At 44.2% G+C, this 14,652-nt stretch overlaps 2 protein-coding genes across 8 annotated transcripts in view; one reads left to right on the top strand and one right to left on the bottom strand.

Annotated features, from left to right (window-relative positions):
• The window catches only part of LOC140391760 (TBC1 domain family member 8-like), a 165,998-nt gene extending 157,248 nt beyond the window's left edge, over window positions 1-8,750 (top strand). The window contains exons 19-20 of one of the 4 annotated variants that reach the window (XR_011935165.1): window positions 1,934-2,031; window positions 8,177-8,252. Coding sequence is in view for 2 of the 4 variants with exons in the window: in XM_072476602.1 (XP_072332703.1) it covers window positions 1,934-2,031; window positions 8,177-8,605 (527 nt within the window). In the remaining 2 variants the exon portion in view is untranslated. Of the gene's footprint in view, window positions 1-1,933; window positions 2,032-8,176 lie in introns of all 4 variants that reach the window. The other 3 variants (XR_011935166.1, XM_072476603.1, XM_072476602.1) reach the window with 3 other exon arrangements.
• Window positions 8,751-8,811: 61 nt separating this feature from the next.
• The window catches only part of LOC140391761 (large ribosomal subunit protein eL31), a 245,433-nt gene continuing 239,592 nt past the window's right edge, over window positions 8,812-14,652 (bottom strand). For all 4 annotated transcript variants that reach the window (XM_072476605.1, XM_072476604.1, XM_072476609.1 and 1 more), the window contains 2 exons: window positions 10,248-10,360; window positions 8,812-8,879 (listed from right to left, as the gene is read on the bottom strand). In XM_072476605.1, coding sequence (XP_072332706.1) covers window positions 8,848-8,879; window positions 10,248-10,360 — 145 coding nt within the window. In that variant the 3' untranslated portion in view covers window positions 8,812-8,847. The remainder of the gene's footprint in view (window positions 8,880-10,247; window positions 10,361-14,652) is intronic.

The raw sequence follows: 14,652 nt of genomic DNA, 5'->3' as shown, positions 1-14,652 counted from the left end.
TCTTGCTTCTTTTTTCCTCCTGTCCCTATCCTCGAGGATTCTTCGCGATGTGGCCACCGCCGCCGATATTTTTCTCTTTCGTTGGGGGGACTCCCTGTTAACTCACCCCACACCGGGTTTCATCCTGAAAAAATTCCCCGTTGGGGCTCTTAAAAGAGCCCGAAGGTCCGTTTGAGCTGGAGCCTCCGAAACGTGCGGCTTAGCTGGACATCGCCGCAACCGGAAGTCAATCTTTGTCAACTCTAACGAAAGTTCATCAACCTAAAAAGTTAACTGCTGTTATCATAGATGCTGCCTAACCTGAATATTTCCAGCATTTCCCATTTTTATTTCCGGGTCTATAGAGTTTTGCTCTTGTAACGGGCATTTGGAAGAAGATGGTCAACATATAAGCTGCAAAAAAAAAAAAAAAAGGTCAACGGGAATGAGAAGGGATAATGCACCTTGGAAGTTAGAAAATTCTAATAACACAGTTCTGGTGAGAGTGGTGCCACTGGAAGAGTAGAAACCAGATTGGAGTGATTCAGACAATGTTGGGAGTACAGATCTGCATGGGACTGGGAGGTGAAAACAGGGTCAAGGGAGGGCATGTTTGCAAGCACAGAGGATGTCAAGGATAGGATTGAGCTAATATTAACTTAAAGGGAGCCATTTCTAGCATTGTTGGTTGGAAGCAGCAAGTTGCTGAAGGGATGCTTTTGGTTTTGATGTGGAGATGGCCGGCATTGGACTGGGGTGAGCACAGTAAGAAGTCTTACAACACCAGGTTTGTTTCAAATCACTAGCTTTTGGAGCACTGCTCCTTCCTCAGGTGAATGAAAAGGTATGTGACAACAGATGAACGGACATCGCGCGACAATCGCCAGGCAGGAATGTTCTCTTCCAGTCGGGGAACACTTCAGCAGTCAAGGGCATTCAGCCTCTGATCTCAGGGTAAGCGTTCTCCAAGGCGGCCTTCAGGACGTGCGACAACGCAGAATCACCGAGCAGAAACTTATAGCCAAGTTCCGCACACATGAGTACAGCCTCAACCAGGACCTTGGATTCATGTCGCATTATGTTCATCCCCCACCATCTGGCCTGGGCTGCGAAATCCTACCAACTGCCCTGGCTTGAGACAATTCACACCTCTTTAACCTGGGGTTACCCCTATCTCTGGATTTGTAAAGACTTAATTACTGCAAATGCTCGCATTCAAAGCATTGTCTTGCATCTTTGACTTTGTCTATATATATATATATATATGTTTCTGAAACATACCTCTTCATTCACCTGAGGAAGGAGCTGTGCTCCGAAAGCTAGTGATTTGAAACAAACCTGTTGGACTTTAACCTGGTGTTGTAAGACTTCTTACTTTGGTTTTGATGACATAGATCCAGGAGTTCTTTAATGGAAAGGCATTTAAAATGTTCGATAATGGAGCAGAGGCTAGGATACTTTCATCTTCCAGGGCAATCCTAGAATAACAAATGGGTTTGGCATCAGAATATGGCCTGTTAATGCATGATTTTATTGAAGTCTTAGCTTGTGGTGAATGACAAGCCATTATGCACCAGGTTCACTCCTCTCATGTGTAGGGGATACCAAATGGTTTTGCCAAGGATCAAACCATTAAAAATGAGATGGAGTGGTTGTTCTTGTTCAAATATTGTTGTTGAGGTTGCAAGTTTGTACACTAAAGCCTAAAATCAGATGAATATCTGCTTGCAAAGATTGTTATTGCTACTTTGTTGGGTGGGCCGAGTGTCTCCCACAATAACTTCGCATCATGTGAATGATCAGGTCTAGTGTTTTAAGTTTTGATTTTCAAACAATCTTGAATATGAAAGTGGTGACTGCTGCTAATTACAGAGAAGATCCCAACAGTCTACATAGCTTGAGCATTTATTTTATCTATATGTTGACTAAATTTAACAAGCTTTATTCTCAAAAGCCAGAGCAACTGATTACCAACACCAATTGAAAAAAATGCTTGAAGATTTGGTTAAAAGAAAAAAGGAAGCCACAAAAGATCTTCCATTGATGAATCAGGTATGCCTTTCGTGATTTGCTTAATTTTTTCAAAAACATAATCTCATACCTCAGGAAGTTAGTGTGATGAAATGTAACTATTTTCATATGATCAGTTGAAAACTTCTGAATTTGGGAAGTGCCAGAAGAAATACTTCCAAATAGGAAAAGGAAGGGAGTTGTAGAAGGTCTGCCACCTCAGCCAGGTCCTCTGAGGCCTCCTGTTTTTGCTGCCGCAGCTTGGCTGTCAAAAACTCCACCACCTGTTCTGTGGACCACTTCCAAATAGGGAAAGGAAGGGAGTTGTAGAAGTAACCATCCAAGATTCCTATTGGTTAAAAAAAATGGAAAGCCATTAAAGGTTCAGAAATCCTGCAAATAGAAAAGCCCCTCAAAAAGGATAAAAATGTTATGTAACGACTTCCAGTGGTGGCCATGGAGTGAGTAGTCGCACATTTGATGGCTCCTGCTTGAGGCGGAATTGTTTGATCCTTGTTATCCGTTCATGGGGGTGTTTGCTGGTACAAAGTACAGTAATAGACAGAGCAAAGAATTCTCCTTTGGGTGGGCAAGTCTCAGCCCCCTCAAACAAGGACTGCAACTGTAAAGGTGCAACAGTCACTACCAGGAGCTTTTGCGAAGTGCAACAGAAGGAAAGATGGCGACGAGCTCTGTGGTGTCGTTGTCCGCTCAGTGGTCCACAGAACAGTTGGTGGAGTTTTTGACAGCAAAGTTGTGGCAGCAAAAACAGGAGGCCTCAGAGGACCTGGCTGAGGTGGCAGACCTAATTTGGACAGCTATCAAAGTGGCGCAGAGGTTGGAGGCACATAGTGCGTCACTGCAAAAAGTGGAAGAGTCAGTGGAGGACCATGTACACTGGCTGGCATTGTTGGAGGCAGAGATTATGCTGGTGGCGGTGGGCCATAGGAAGCTAAGGGAGAAAGTGGATGATTTGGAGAATCAATGGAGGAGGCAGAATCTTCCGATTGTGAGGTTGCCCAAAGGCATTGAGGGAACGCAGGCCACGAAGTATGTAGCAAACATGCTTGGGAAACTGGTGGGGAAGGGGGTCTTCAACCAACCCCCCCCCGAGGTTACTGAGGAGGAGGCCAAAGGCAGGGAAGCAGCCGAGGGCGATGGTGGTACAATTGCACAGATATCTGGACAAGGAGAAGATTCTGCGGTGGGCGAAGGAGATGCGGAAGTGCACCTGGGAAGAAAATGTGATTCAGTCCTACCAGGATCTGGGTGCGGAGTTGGCTAAGCACCAGGCTGGTTTCGACAGGGACAAAGTGGTTCTGTTCAAGGAAGGACTAAAGTTTTGGGTGCTGCACCCAGCCGGATTATGGGTCACATACCAGAGCCAAGAATTCTACATGGACACGCCAGACAAGGCGAGTAGGTTTTTGAGACCATAGGCTTGGAAACTAGTAAGAACTTTGGACTATGGAGATACCAGCGGGGGGGTGTTGGCGCTTTTCGGTCAGGTTTAATGTATCAGGTTTTGTACATGTGGGTTGGAATGCAGAGCAGGTACGAGGGATTAGGGGAAAGGCAGTTGCCTCGAGTGGTGGCCACCATGTTCCAGGCCAGGCCCAAAACACTCATTCCATATTAACGGGCAGCACAGTAGCAGTGATTAGCAGTTGCTTCACAGCTCCAGGGTCCTCGCTTGGGTCACTGTGTGTGGAATCTGCACGTTCTCCCTGTGTCTGCGTGGGTTTCCTCCCAGTCCAAAGATGTGCAGGTTAGGTGGATTGGCCGTGCTAAATTCCGCTTTGTGTCAAAAAGGTTTGGTGGGATTATTGGGTTACGGGGATAGGGTGGAGGTGTGGACATAGGTAGGGTGCTCTTTCCAAGGGCCAGTGCAGACTTGATGGGCCGAATGGCCTCCTTCTGCATTGTAAACTCAATGATGATTCTTAAGAAGCGTTTCAGCTACACCTTTAAATTTGGTTTATTGCATTCGTTGCTCCCAATGTGGTCCCATATCAGAGACCAAACGTAGACTGGGTGATCGCTTTGCTGAGTAAATTCGGTCTGTATGCATTCAGGACCTTGACCTTCCCGTTGCTTGCCATTTCAACACATGCCCCCATGTCTGTCCTTGGCCTGCTGCAATGTTCCAGTGAAGCTCAACGCAAATTGGAGGATCAGCATCTCATCTTCCGGTTAGGCACGCTCCAGCCTTCCAGTCTCCATATTGAATTCAACAACTTCAAATGATTAGTTGTAGCCCACCTTAACCCTTTTCATTCCAAAACAATCTTTCACCTTTTATTTCTTTCTTTATATATATTCGCCCCACCCCCATGTTGTCCCCCATCTCCTTACCTTTTCTCCCCTTTGCTTCTCTCTTTGCCCCTGCATCTGTCACAGCTTACCCTCTGATTAGTTTCTCTGCTGCTTGGCCTTTCACACCTTTTATTCTCTCTGGGGACTGCCATTAGCACTCTTTTCCTTTGGATTCTGTGGCTATGACTCATCTTTCACTCCCACCTCACAGTATACATATCTCCCATTTTCCATGCTTTTAGCTTTGACAAAGGGTCACTTGGACTCCAAACGTTAGCTCTTTTCTCTCCCTGCAGGTGCTACCAGACCTGCTGAGATTTTCCAGCATTTTTTTTTTTTGGTTTCAGATTCCAGCATCTCCAGTAATTTGCTTTTATCCTATGTTAGTGGCTAGGTTAGTTAATGGGAGTGAAGTGGGAGATAGATTTGTTGTTGGGGAAGAGGGGTGGTTTTCTTTCTTTCTGGTGGGGATGGCAGGGTCTTTCTGCTGGGGATGGAGGTGGGTTGCTGACATGGACAGAGTTGGTGTGGCGCAGTTGCTTAAAGGCAGCGGTCCTGGCTTAGACCTGGGGAAGCTGGTTAAAGTGGAGATATGGCAGACGAGGGGAGGTGGTGGGTTGGGTTAGAGCCAGAGGTAAATGGGATGTTTGTGGCTTTTTATCAGAAATTGTAGTTTGGAGCCCCCCCCCGGCGTGGGTGGGATGAGGGCATGTGACAGTTTCTAGCTGGGCTGGAGTACAGGCGTTGGGGGCCTTGATTATACTATGGGAGGTGATGGATTGTGTGGGGACGATGCAGTCAGGGAAGGCCCAAGGTTTGGGTGTGAGCTGGGATCCCTATTAGAAGAGATGTACAGCTTCCTCACATGCAATGTCAAACGTCTATCTCACTCATTTTAAAGAAAGACCACCCAATCTTGTTGTTATCGAGGATGTCAAGCTATTGCCAAAAGTGCTGGTGGTGTGGATAGAGGATTGTGTGCCAGAGGTGATGGGGGAGGACCAGACAGGGTTTGTGAAGGAGCGGCAGCTATTGGACAATGTTTGGAAGCTATTGAATGTGGTAATGATGCCCTCAATGGGCCGGGAGGTGGTTGTATCATGAATGCGTTTGATCGTGTGGTGTGGCTGTACTTATAAATGCCTAAATAAAATATTATAAATTTTAACAGAATGAGCAACCACACCAAAAACCACCAAACCCAGCCGACAGGGCTAGCATAACCAACACCCCAACAATTCCCCTACTCTCCCTGCCTCTCCTATTTAACCCCCCCCCCCCCGATTAATTTTACGCAAAGAAGTCGATAAACGGCTGCCACTCCCGGGCAAACCCTAGCATCAATCCTCTCCGGGCGAACCTAATCTTTTCAAGCCTGAGCAACCCAGCCATGTTACTAACCCACATCCCTGAATTCGGGGGGGGTTCCAAGTCCCTTCATGCTAACACTATGTCTCCATGCTACCAGGGAGGCAAAGGCCAAGACATCGGCCTCTCTTGCCCCTGGATCTTGACACACCAAAAACCGCCACCTCTGGACTCAGAACCACTCTTACCTTCAGTACCTCCAACATGACATCAACAAACCCGTGTCATTAGCATTATCCAAATTGTCAGAATCTGCCAAGCTTCGGACACACCCAAAACATATGGACATGATTCACGGGCCTACCCGCACATCTATCCTCCACCCCTTCAAAAGCCTGCTCATCCGGGCCAGTCATATGTGCCCTGTGGACCACCTTAAATTGTATCAGGCTAAGCCTGGCACACGACGAGGATGCATAACCTCTAACACAGCCTCTCAACCCAACTCCACTTCACCTGTCGGGGCTCTCTCTCTCTTCTCCCCCCCCCCCCCCGCGCTCTTTATAGATTTCTGGTACCTTCCCCTCTCCCACTTTCGACACTACCTTATCCTGTAGCCCCTGCGGTGGCAGGTGCGGGATGGTTAATACCTGCCTCCACACAAAGTCCATAACCTGCAAGTAGCGGAACCCATTCCCACCGGGCAGCTCAAACTCCTCCAAGCACAGAAAGCCCCCATCTATAAACAAATCCCCAAACCTATAAACGATCCCCCCCCCGAGCAAACTGGTGGTTGCCACATATTGGTGCCCACTTTCTTCACCTGCGGGGCTTTACCCACCCAAACCCTGAGAATACCTTTCACTTTCCTGAAAAATGCCTTGGGAATGAAGATTGGGAGGCTCTGAAATACAAACAAGAACTTGAGGACAGTCATCTTCACTGTCTGAACCCTCCCTGCCAATGACAACGGGAGTGCATCCCATCTCCTAAAGTTCTCCGTCACCTGATCCACGAGTGGCTGTAGGTGCTAGGGCGGTTCGGGTTGGGCCTGTCGGAGGGGTTCTGGAAAGAGTTTGCGAATGTAATATCGAAGATTTTGGGAGTGGCGCCGAGCCAGTGGGTGGCAATTATTTGGGCTGTCAGAGGATCCTAAATTCATGTAGAGGGAGGCTTAAGTGGTATCCTTTGCCACCCTAATAATCCGGAGGTGGATTTCGCTGTGTTGGCGGAACCCTGAGCTGCCAAAAGTGAGGGCATGGGTGAGTGACTTGGCAGAGTTCCTCCACCTAGAAAAAAAATCAAGTTTGGCATAAAACGGGTAGAGGGATTCTCCACAAGGTGGAGGCTGTTCATTAACTTCTTTAAGGGGCATTAACATGTCAGTAAGGGGGAGGGTATTTGTGTTTTGGAGGGAGCTGGGGGTAAAAAGAGGGGACAGTACAGGGGAATAGTTTTAATTGTGTATGGTTTACTGTTTGCTCATCTGTTCTGTATATAATTGAACATCCAATAAAATATTTTTCAATAGGTTCTGCAACTAATCCTTATAATTTAAATCCAATATTATTTGGTCAAATCGCCACTGCACACATTCCATGGATATCTGAGTTTTGGTTCCAAGAACTGAACTCAGACTTCACATGTATTCTAGTCACAACTTACTACACCATAACTTCCACTACTTTGTATTTTAAGAAGTCTTATAACACCAGGTTAAAGTCCAACAGGTTTGTTTCGATGTCACTAGCTTTCGGAGCGCTGCTCCTTCCTCAGGTGAAGGACTTTAACCTGGTGTTGTAAGACTTCTTACTGTGCTCACCCCAGTCCAACACCGGCATCTCCACATCATTTGTATTTTAACCCAGTGCTCCATTAGGTTTTTTTTTTTGGACAATTTGTATCTATCTTTGCTTTAGTTTCCAGCTCATCACTTAGAAAACACTGCTCTATCTTCCCAAGGTCTATCTGCCATAGTTCCATCGATATTCCTTAGAAACTCTCTGCTCCCGTCTACACTACTGCGCTTCCAGGAAACTTGCATCCAACGTGAGATGCTGCCTTGATGAGAATTACACAAGATCTCATTTACAGATGTAAACAGTAACAATTGTTTCATTATAAATTAGTAGAAATGATAAATAAGATTCAAAATTACTGGAAACTCTAGTTTTAAGCAACGTTCACTGCATGTACCATTTGTGTACAATTGTCACGCTGGACTTCAAATCAGCATAGTAAATGAATGGTGCTATCTTAGACCAGAAGACATAGGAGCAGAATTAGGCCATTTGGCCCATCGAGCCTGCTCTGCCATTCAATCATGGCTGATGTGTTTCTCATCCCCATTCTCCTGCCTTCTCTCCATAACCACTGATCCCCTTATTGATCAAGAACCTATCTATGTCTGTCTTAAAGACACACTGATTTGGCCTCCAGTCTTCTGCAGCAATGATTTCCAGATTCACCACCCTCTGATTTCTTCAGAGCAAGACTTGCATTGTCTGTTGGGCTGTACGGATTTGATGCACGTTTTACAATGTCTATTTCTAATCCCATGCAGAGAGAGTTCATCCAGTTTTGCAAGACATTATACAGTATGTTTCGAGAAGACCCTGAAGAGAACCATCTTTACCAAGCTATTGCTACAGTTACTACTCTTCTACTCCAGATTGGGGAAGTGGGACAAAGAATACGGAACTCAGGAAGCATGTCTGAACTGCCTCCCAGTGCAAGTTTTAAAGAAACTGATGTGTTGACACCTACAGATGATGATGTGTTTGAAGAGGTGGATATAGGCCCAAAGAATAATTATCCACCATCACAGCCTGGAGAGGATAACTGGAGTGTGTCTTTTGAGCAAATTTTGGCTTCCCTGCTGACTGAGCAAAGCTTGGTGAACTTTTTTGAAAGGTCGGTACCCATAAAAAGTAAACTCCTCCATGCTGTAGCAAATCAGTATCAACAGAGAATTAATCTGACAATCCACTAGCCTTTTGAATGTGCGTTTCAGCGCTGGCAGTTGAAACCTTTAAGTTCTAATGTAAATAAAAAGCCTGTACTAAAAATGTGTTTGAGTACAATGTCAAGTTTACAGATTGTGTATGTGCAATTTTGAATAAATTGATTTTTCTGTACTGTGTGCCTAACTAAATTTAGGTGTGGAATCTATAAAGTCTCAAAAAAAAAACTAGGCAGTCACTTTTTACAGTTTATTTTGTTAACATTTACAATTTAGTTCTCATCAACATTAACTGTCTGCAGACCTGTAAAACAAAATAGACATAGTTAGTCAAGTCATTCATTCCATAATAGCAGCTTATTAAAAATCTTGATTTATCTAATGGAGTCTCCCATCTTGGGAATTTCTTGTCCAGTAAGCCTGGATCTCTAACTCCATCAAGTGTAAACAGGAATCATTACAGCTGAGTCCATAAAAGTCTGCAAGAGGAACTTTGAGTCCCTCTTTTTTCCCCTTCTGATATCTATTCAATTTGCTTTTCCACCTGCTGCAGAGTTCACATTAATTTACTCAACAAAAAAAAAAAAGACATTCGGACCGAGTGATTGTTTTTTCTTTCCACGATTGAGTGCCTCAAGTGAAAATCAAAATCATCCAGTACAGTTTCTTGGGTGTTTATGGTAGAGGTGTTAACTTTCAGACAAAGGGTGCTGCTTGAGGCGGAACATTTGCGCCGCACATTTCTTCTCTGAGCATTTTGTATTTTAGGATTGCTCATAGCGTTGAGCGTTGAAAAACATCTTCAACTATGCTTCGTTCAGCTGTGCTGTGTCACTGCAGGATCAAGTTAAACTTAGCTCTGGCTTAAACACACATGAGCATAAAACTGGGCTTAAAATGAAGGTCAAGCCCTTGAAGATGAGAATTTGTCTAACACTATATAGTGATTAATTGCTGGATGGTTTCCAGGGCAGCATAATTGACAGGTCACTCATGCCCTGTGATGCCAACAAGTCAAACTTAGTTTGCATGTGGTGACTGATGGGAGATAGCACCAGTAAAAGTGCGTACAATGATTATGCTCTAGCCTGGTAACAGGGAATTATGGGAGGCATTATAGAATAAGTTTACAATCATGATTTTTCTCAACACTCTTCCAAAAATTAGGCTGCAAATTAGAAGAGGGCTTAAGTAACTGCAGTATCCAGTTCAATATTGGGTTTGTTAGGTTGCTCCTTAAGGTCAGGAGAAAAACGATCTTTCCAGTCCAAGCATTCACTTACAGGAAGTCAGACCCATTAGTCAATACAACAGATTTGCTCACAAATTGAATGGTACAAACCACTCTCAAGAGGTTTGGGGTCCTTGAAGCATAAAATGTCACAAATGAATTTGATCACATATTTTACTAAGCTCATTACCATTTTGATGTTATATACTGCTCTTAAATTATCTGGTGGCAGGTGGTTCCTTGATTAAGTAACCTGAATCAAGGTTGTAAGTGAAGGTCTGCATCTTGTGCTGAGCACGTCTACAAATGACCCAGTCCACACCATCAATGGAAGCAAGAGCAGAATTAGTACACAAGCTCTTCCACATTTCAATTTGAGCCATAAGATATTAAGCAAATTCCGTTATCCCTATCAAGATTTTTAAACCCGTGCTAGCTCACCTTTGTAGGATGTGACAGGAACGTAAGTTACCAATGTGTAGAGTTTGTTAGGCGAGTCCTCATCCTCGTTGCGCTTTCTGGATAAACGCACACGAATGCGATATGGAACATTCCTGGGGGTGGTGGAAGAGAAAGTTATTTATATAGAAATGTAATGGAAACTACTATTCAACATGTGCACGGGCAGATTTATGGTAGCGTGTCATACACATCAGACAATTAGAAAATTGATTTTCGTTAAAGCCTAAGTAATGCAAGAGCTCCAAATAGGTATCAATTTTAGATTTTAAGTAAACATATATAATCGTGATGGGAGTTTTGTTTAATTTCAATATTGGAAGAAGTTAAAGGATTTGTAGATCAGGTGGTGTCTAATCTGAGAGCCACTGGGCATAGCCCATATTAAAACTGAGCTACGAATGCAATACTAAACCAGGGTCAGATAAAATCATCCCGTACGTAGGTTAATCCCTCCTACAAAAATATGCAACTGCTTTAAAATGAATAATGTTGTAATGAGCTTCATCAACCGGTTTGTAAATTACCACGTACTACACCTTTACTGGAAATTAAGAGCTGCATAATATTTCTGGAGACACTGTTTCTGGTCTGATATAAATGTTTACTTGTTCACTGGCTTTCACAATCCCAAATCCTAAAAGGGCTAAATCGCGTCACCAGGTTTAAAGAGTAGTTTTCAGACTGGCAGCGGGTGGAAACTGGTACCCCATTGTAAGGGCCCTTCCTGTCGATTCTTAGTTCCTATTTCTTTTATTTTGTCTTTATCGTTTTTGGTCCTTGGATCATAAATGGAGATATACCTTTAAGTTGAGCAGAGGATGCAAAGAACTAAAACTGTAAAAACAGTACATTGTTATAACGTTTTGTATTTTGGGCAAAAGAACCCAGACTTTATGGCACCAGAAATTGTATCCTGTCAGGTGCGTTTTTTCAAAGCGAAATCAGGAGTCCACTGGAAAGCAGCTCTTGCTGCTCTCCTGCTTTCTATCCAATGGCAGAAGCTTCTAGGCCGTGAAAGTAGAAGCCGCCCCTCTCTCCCAAATGTTAGGTGCCAGTTATTTCTGTGACGCTGCAGTGAAAACTATTACAAGCTGAAAGAAAAGAAAACACCCCTGAAAGGCTAGCTTGAGAAGAAACTAACTGGAAGATGTGCATCGTAAACAAAGACTCTCATCATAATTTTACACCCCTCTTTCCCCTGTTTGTGTGTGTGTGTGTGTGTGTGTGTGTGTATATATATATGGTGGGGTGTGTTAGGTCAGAGATTAGATAGTAGTTAACCAGTTGTATCTGTTGTCTATTTAATTAGTTACTGTTAATAATAAAAAGTTAATTGTGATTAAATTTAAAACTCTGCTGACTAATTATTGAGCAGCTGAAGACCGTGGGTATTTTAAAATAAAATTTAGTTTCCACCTTATTGTGACTTTGGGCCAAGTGGAACTGGAATGAACAGTCCGCTAGCCTATTGTGTCCTAACACCAGAAGGATCAGATGATATTAATGATCTAGACTTTTGAATTGAAAATGCAATTTCTAGATTTCCACACATCAAATTGGGGTTGCAGGGATGGTCAATACAATGCAATAAAAGTCAGAGTCAGCATATAATTGTCAAATTAACAAGAGCATTTTTGGCAAGAAAAAATAAGTAGGTTGCTTAGAAAGTAAGAAATCTAGAGAACTGGGAGCACAAATACACAAAGCAACATAGATTAACCAAGGCCATAAAAAAACTAAGCACTAGTTTACTTCTGATAGATTGAATTGAAAAGTAAGGAAGTTATGCTAAACCTGTATCGAACAATGGTTAGACCCCACTTGGGCAACCACATTTAATTTTTTTGGGATTTATTTATTGTCACATGTACCAAAGCACAGTGAAAAGTATTTGTCTGCGGCCGAGGGAACGTACACAATACATACATAGTAGACAAAAGAATAATCAACAGAGAACATTGACAAATGGTACATCGGCAAACAGTGATTGGTTACAGTGCGGAACAAGGGGCCAAACAAAGCAAATACATGAGCAAGAGCAGCACAGGGCATCGTGAATAGTGTTCTTACAGGGAACAGATCAGTCCGAGAGGGAGTTGTTGAAGAGTCTTGTAGCTGTGGGGAAGAAGCTGTTCCTATGTCTGGATGTGCGGGTCTTCAGACTTCTGCTACTGGAGTTGCGCTACTGGTTCGGGAGAATATCACAGCTGTACTGCGGGAGGACACCTCAGAGGGCAGTGAGGCTATATGGGTAGAGATCAGGAATAAGGGTGCAGTCACAATGTTGGGCCCCCCCCCCCAACAGCCAGCGGGAGATAGAGGAGCAGATAGGTAGACAGATTTTGGAAAAGAGTAAAAACAACATGGTTGTGGTGATGGGAGACTTCAACTTCCCCAATATTGACTGGGACTCACTTAGTGCCAGGGGCTTAGACGGGGCGGAGTTTGTAAGGAGCATCGAGGAGGGCTTCTTAAAACAATATGTAGACAGTCCAACTAGGGAAGGGGCGGTACTGGACCTGGTATTGGGGAATGAGCCCGGCCAGGTGGTAGATGTTTCAGTAGGGGAGCATTTCGGTAACAGTGACCACAATTCAGTAAGTTTTAAAGTACTGGTGGACAAGGATAAGAGTGGTCCGAGGATGAATGTGCTAAATTGGGGGAAGGCTAATTATAACAATATTAGGCGGGAACTGAAGAACATAGATTGGGGGCGGATGTTTGAGGGCAAATCAACATCTGACATGTGGGAGGCTTTCAAGTGTCAGTTGAAAGGAATTCAGGACCGGCATGTTCCTGTGAGGAAGAAGGATAAATACGGCAATTTTCGGGAACCTTGGATAACGAGAGATATTGTAGGCCTCGTCAAAAAGAAAAAGGAGGCATTTGTCAGGGCTAAAAGGCTGGGAACAGACGAAGCCTGCGTGGAATATAAGGAAAGTAGGAAGGAACTTAAGCAAGGAGTCAGGAGGGCTAGAAGGGGTCACGAAAGGTCATTGGCAAATAGGGTTAAGGCAAATCCCAAGGCTTTTTACACATACATAAAAAGCAAGAGGGTAGCCAGGGAAAGGGTTGGCCCACTGAAGGATAGGCAAGGGAATCTATGTGTGGAGCCAGAGGAAATGGGCGAGGTACTAAATGAATACTTTGCATCAGTATTCACCAAAGAGAAGAAATTGGTAGGTGTTGAGTCTGGAGAAGGGTGTGTAGATAGCCTGGGTCACATTGAGATTTAAAGACGAGGTGTTGGGTGTCTTAAAAAATATTAAGGTAGATAAGTCCCCAGGGCCTGATGGGATCTACCCCAGAATACTGAAGGAGGCTGGAGAGGAAATTGCTGAGGCCTTGACAGAAATCTTTGGATCCTCACTGTCTTCAGGGGATGTCCCAGAGGACTGGAGAATAGCCAATGTTGTTCCTCTGTTTAAGAAGGGTAGCAAGGATAATCCAGGGAACTACAGGCCTTCAGTGGTAGGGAAATTACTGGAGAGAATTCTTCGAGACAGGATCTACTCCCATTTGGAAGAAAATGGACGTATTAGTGAGAGGCAGCATGGTTTTGTGAAGGGGAGGTCGTGTCTCACTAACTTGCTAGAGTTTTTCGAGGAGGTCACTAAGATGATTTGATGCAGGTAGGGCAGTGGATGTTGTCTATATGGACTTCAGTAAGGCCTTTGACAAGGTCCCTCATGGTAGACTAGTACAAAAGGTGACGTCACACGGGATCAGGGGTGAGCTGGCAAGGTGGATACAGAACTGGCTAGGTCATAGAAGGCAGAGAGTAGCAATGGAAGAATGCTTTTCTAATTGGAGGGCTGTGACCAGTGGTGTTCCACAGGGATCAGCGCTGGGACCTTTGCTCTTTGTAGTATATATAAATGATTTGGAGGAAAATGTAACTGGTCTGATTAGTAAGTTTGCAGACGACACAAAGGTTGGTGGAATTGCGGATAGCAATGAGGACTGTCAGAGGATACAGCAGGATTTAGATTGTTTGGAGACTTGGGCGGAGAGATGGCAGATGGAGTTTAATCCGGACAAATGTGAGGTAATGCATTTTGGAAGGTCTAATGCAGGTAGGGAATATACAGTGAATGGTAGAACCCTCAAGAGTATTGAAAGTCAAAGAGATTAGGAGTACAGGTCCACAGGTCATTGAAAGGGGCAACACAGGTAGAGAAGGTAGTCAAGAAGGCATACGGCATGCTAGCCTTCATTGGCCGGGGCATTGAGTATAAGAATTGGCAAGTCATGTTGCAGCTGTATAGAACCTTAGTTAGGCCACACTTGGAGTATAGTGTTCAATTCTGATCGCCACACTACCAGAAGGATATGGAGGCTTTAGAGAGGGTGCAGAAGAGATTTACCAGAATGTTGCCTGGTA

The sequence above is a fragment of the Scyliorhinus torazame genome, chromosome 15, assembly GCF_047496885.1.
Source record: "Scyliorhinus torazame isolate Kashiwa2021f chromosome 15, sScyTor2.1, whole genome shotgun sequence".
NCBI classification, from domain to species: Eukaryota; Metazoa; Chordata; class Chondrichthyes; order Carcharhiniformes; family Scyliorhinidae; genus Scyliorhinus; species Scyliorhinus torazame.
The sequence above is the reverse complement of the archived record's forward strand: the minus strand, read 5'-3'. Positions and strand labels throughout refer to the sequence as shown.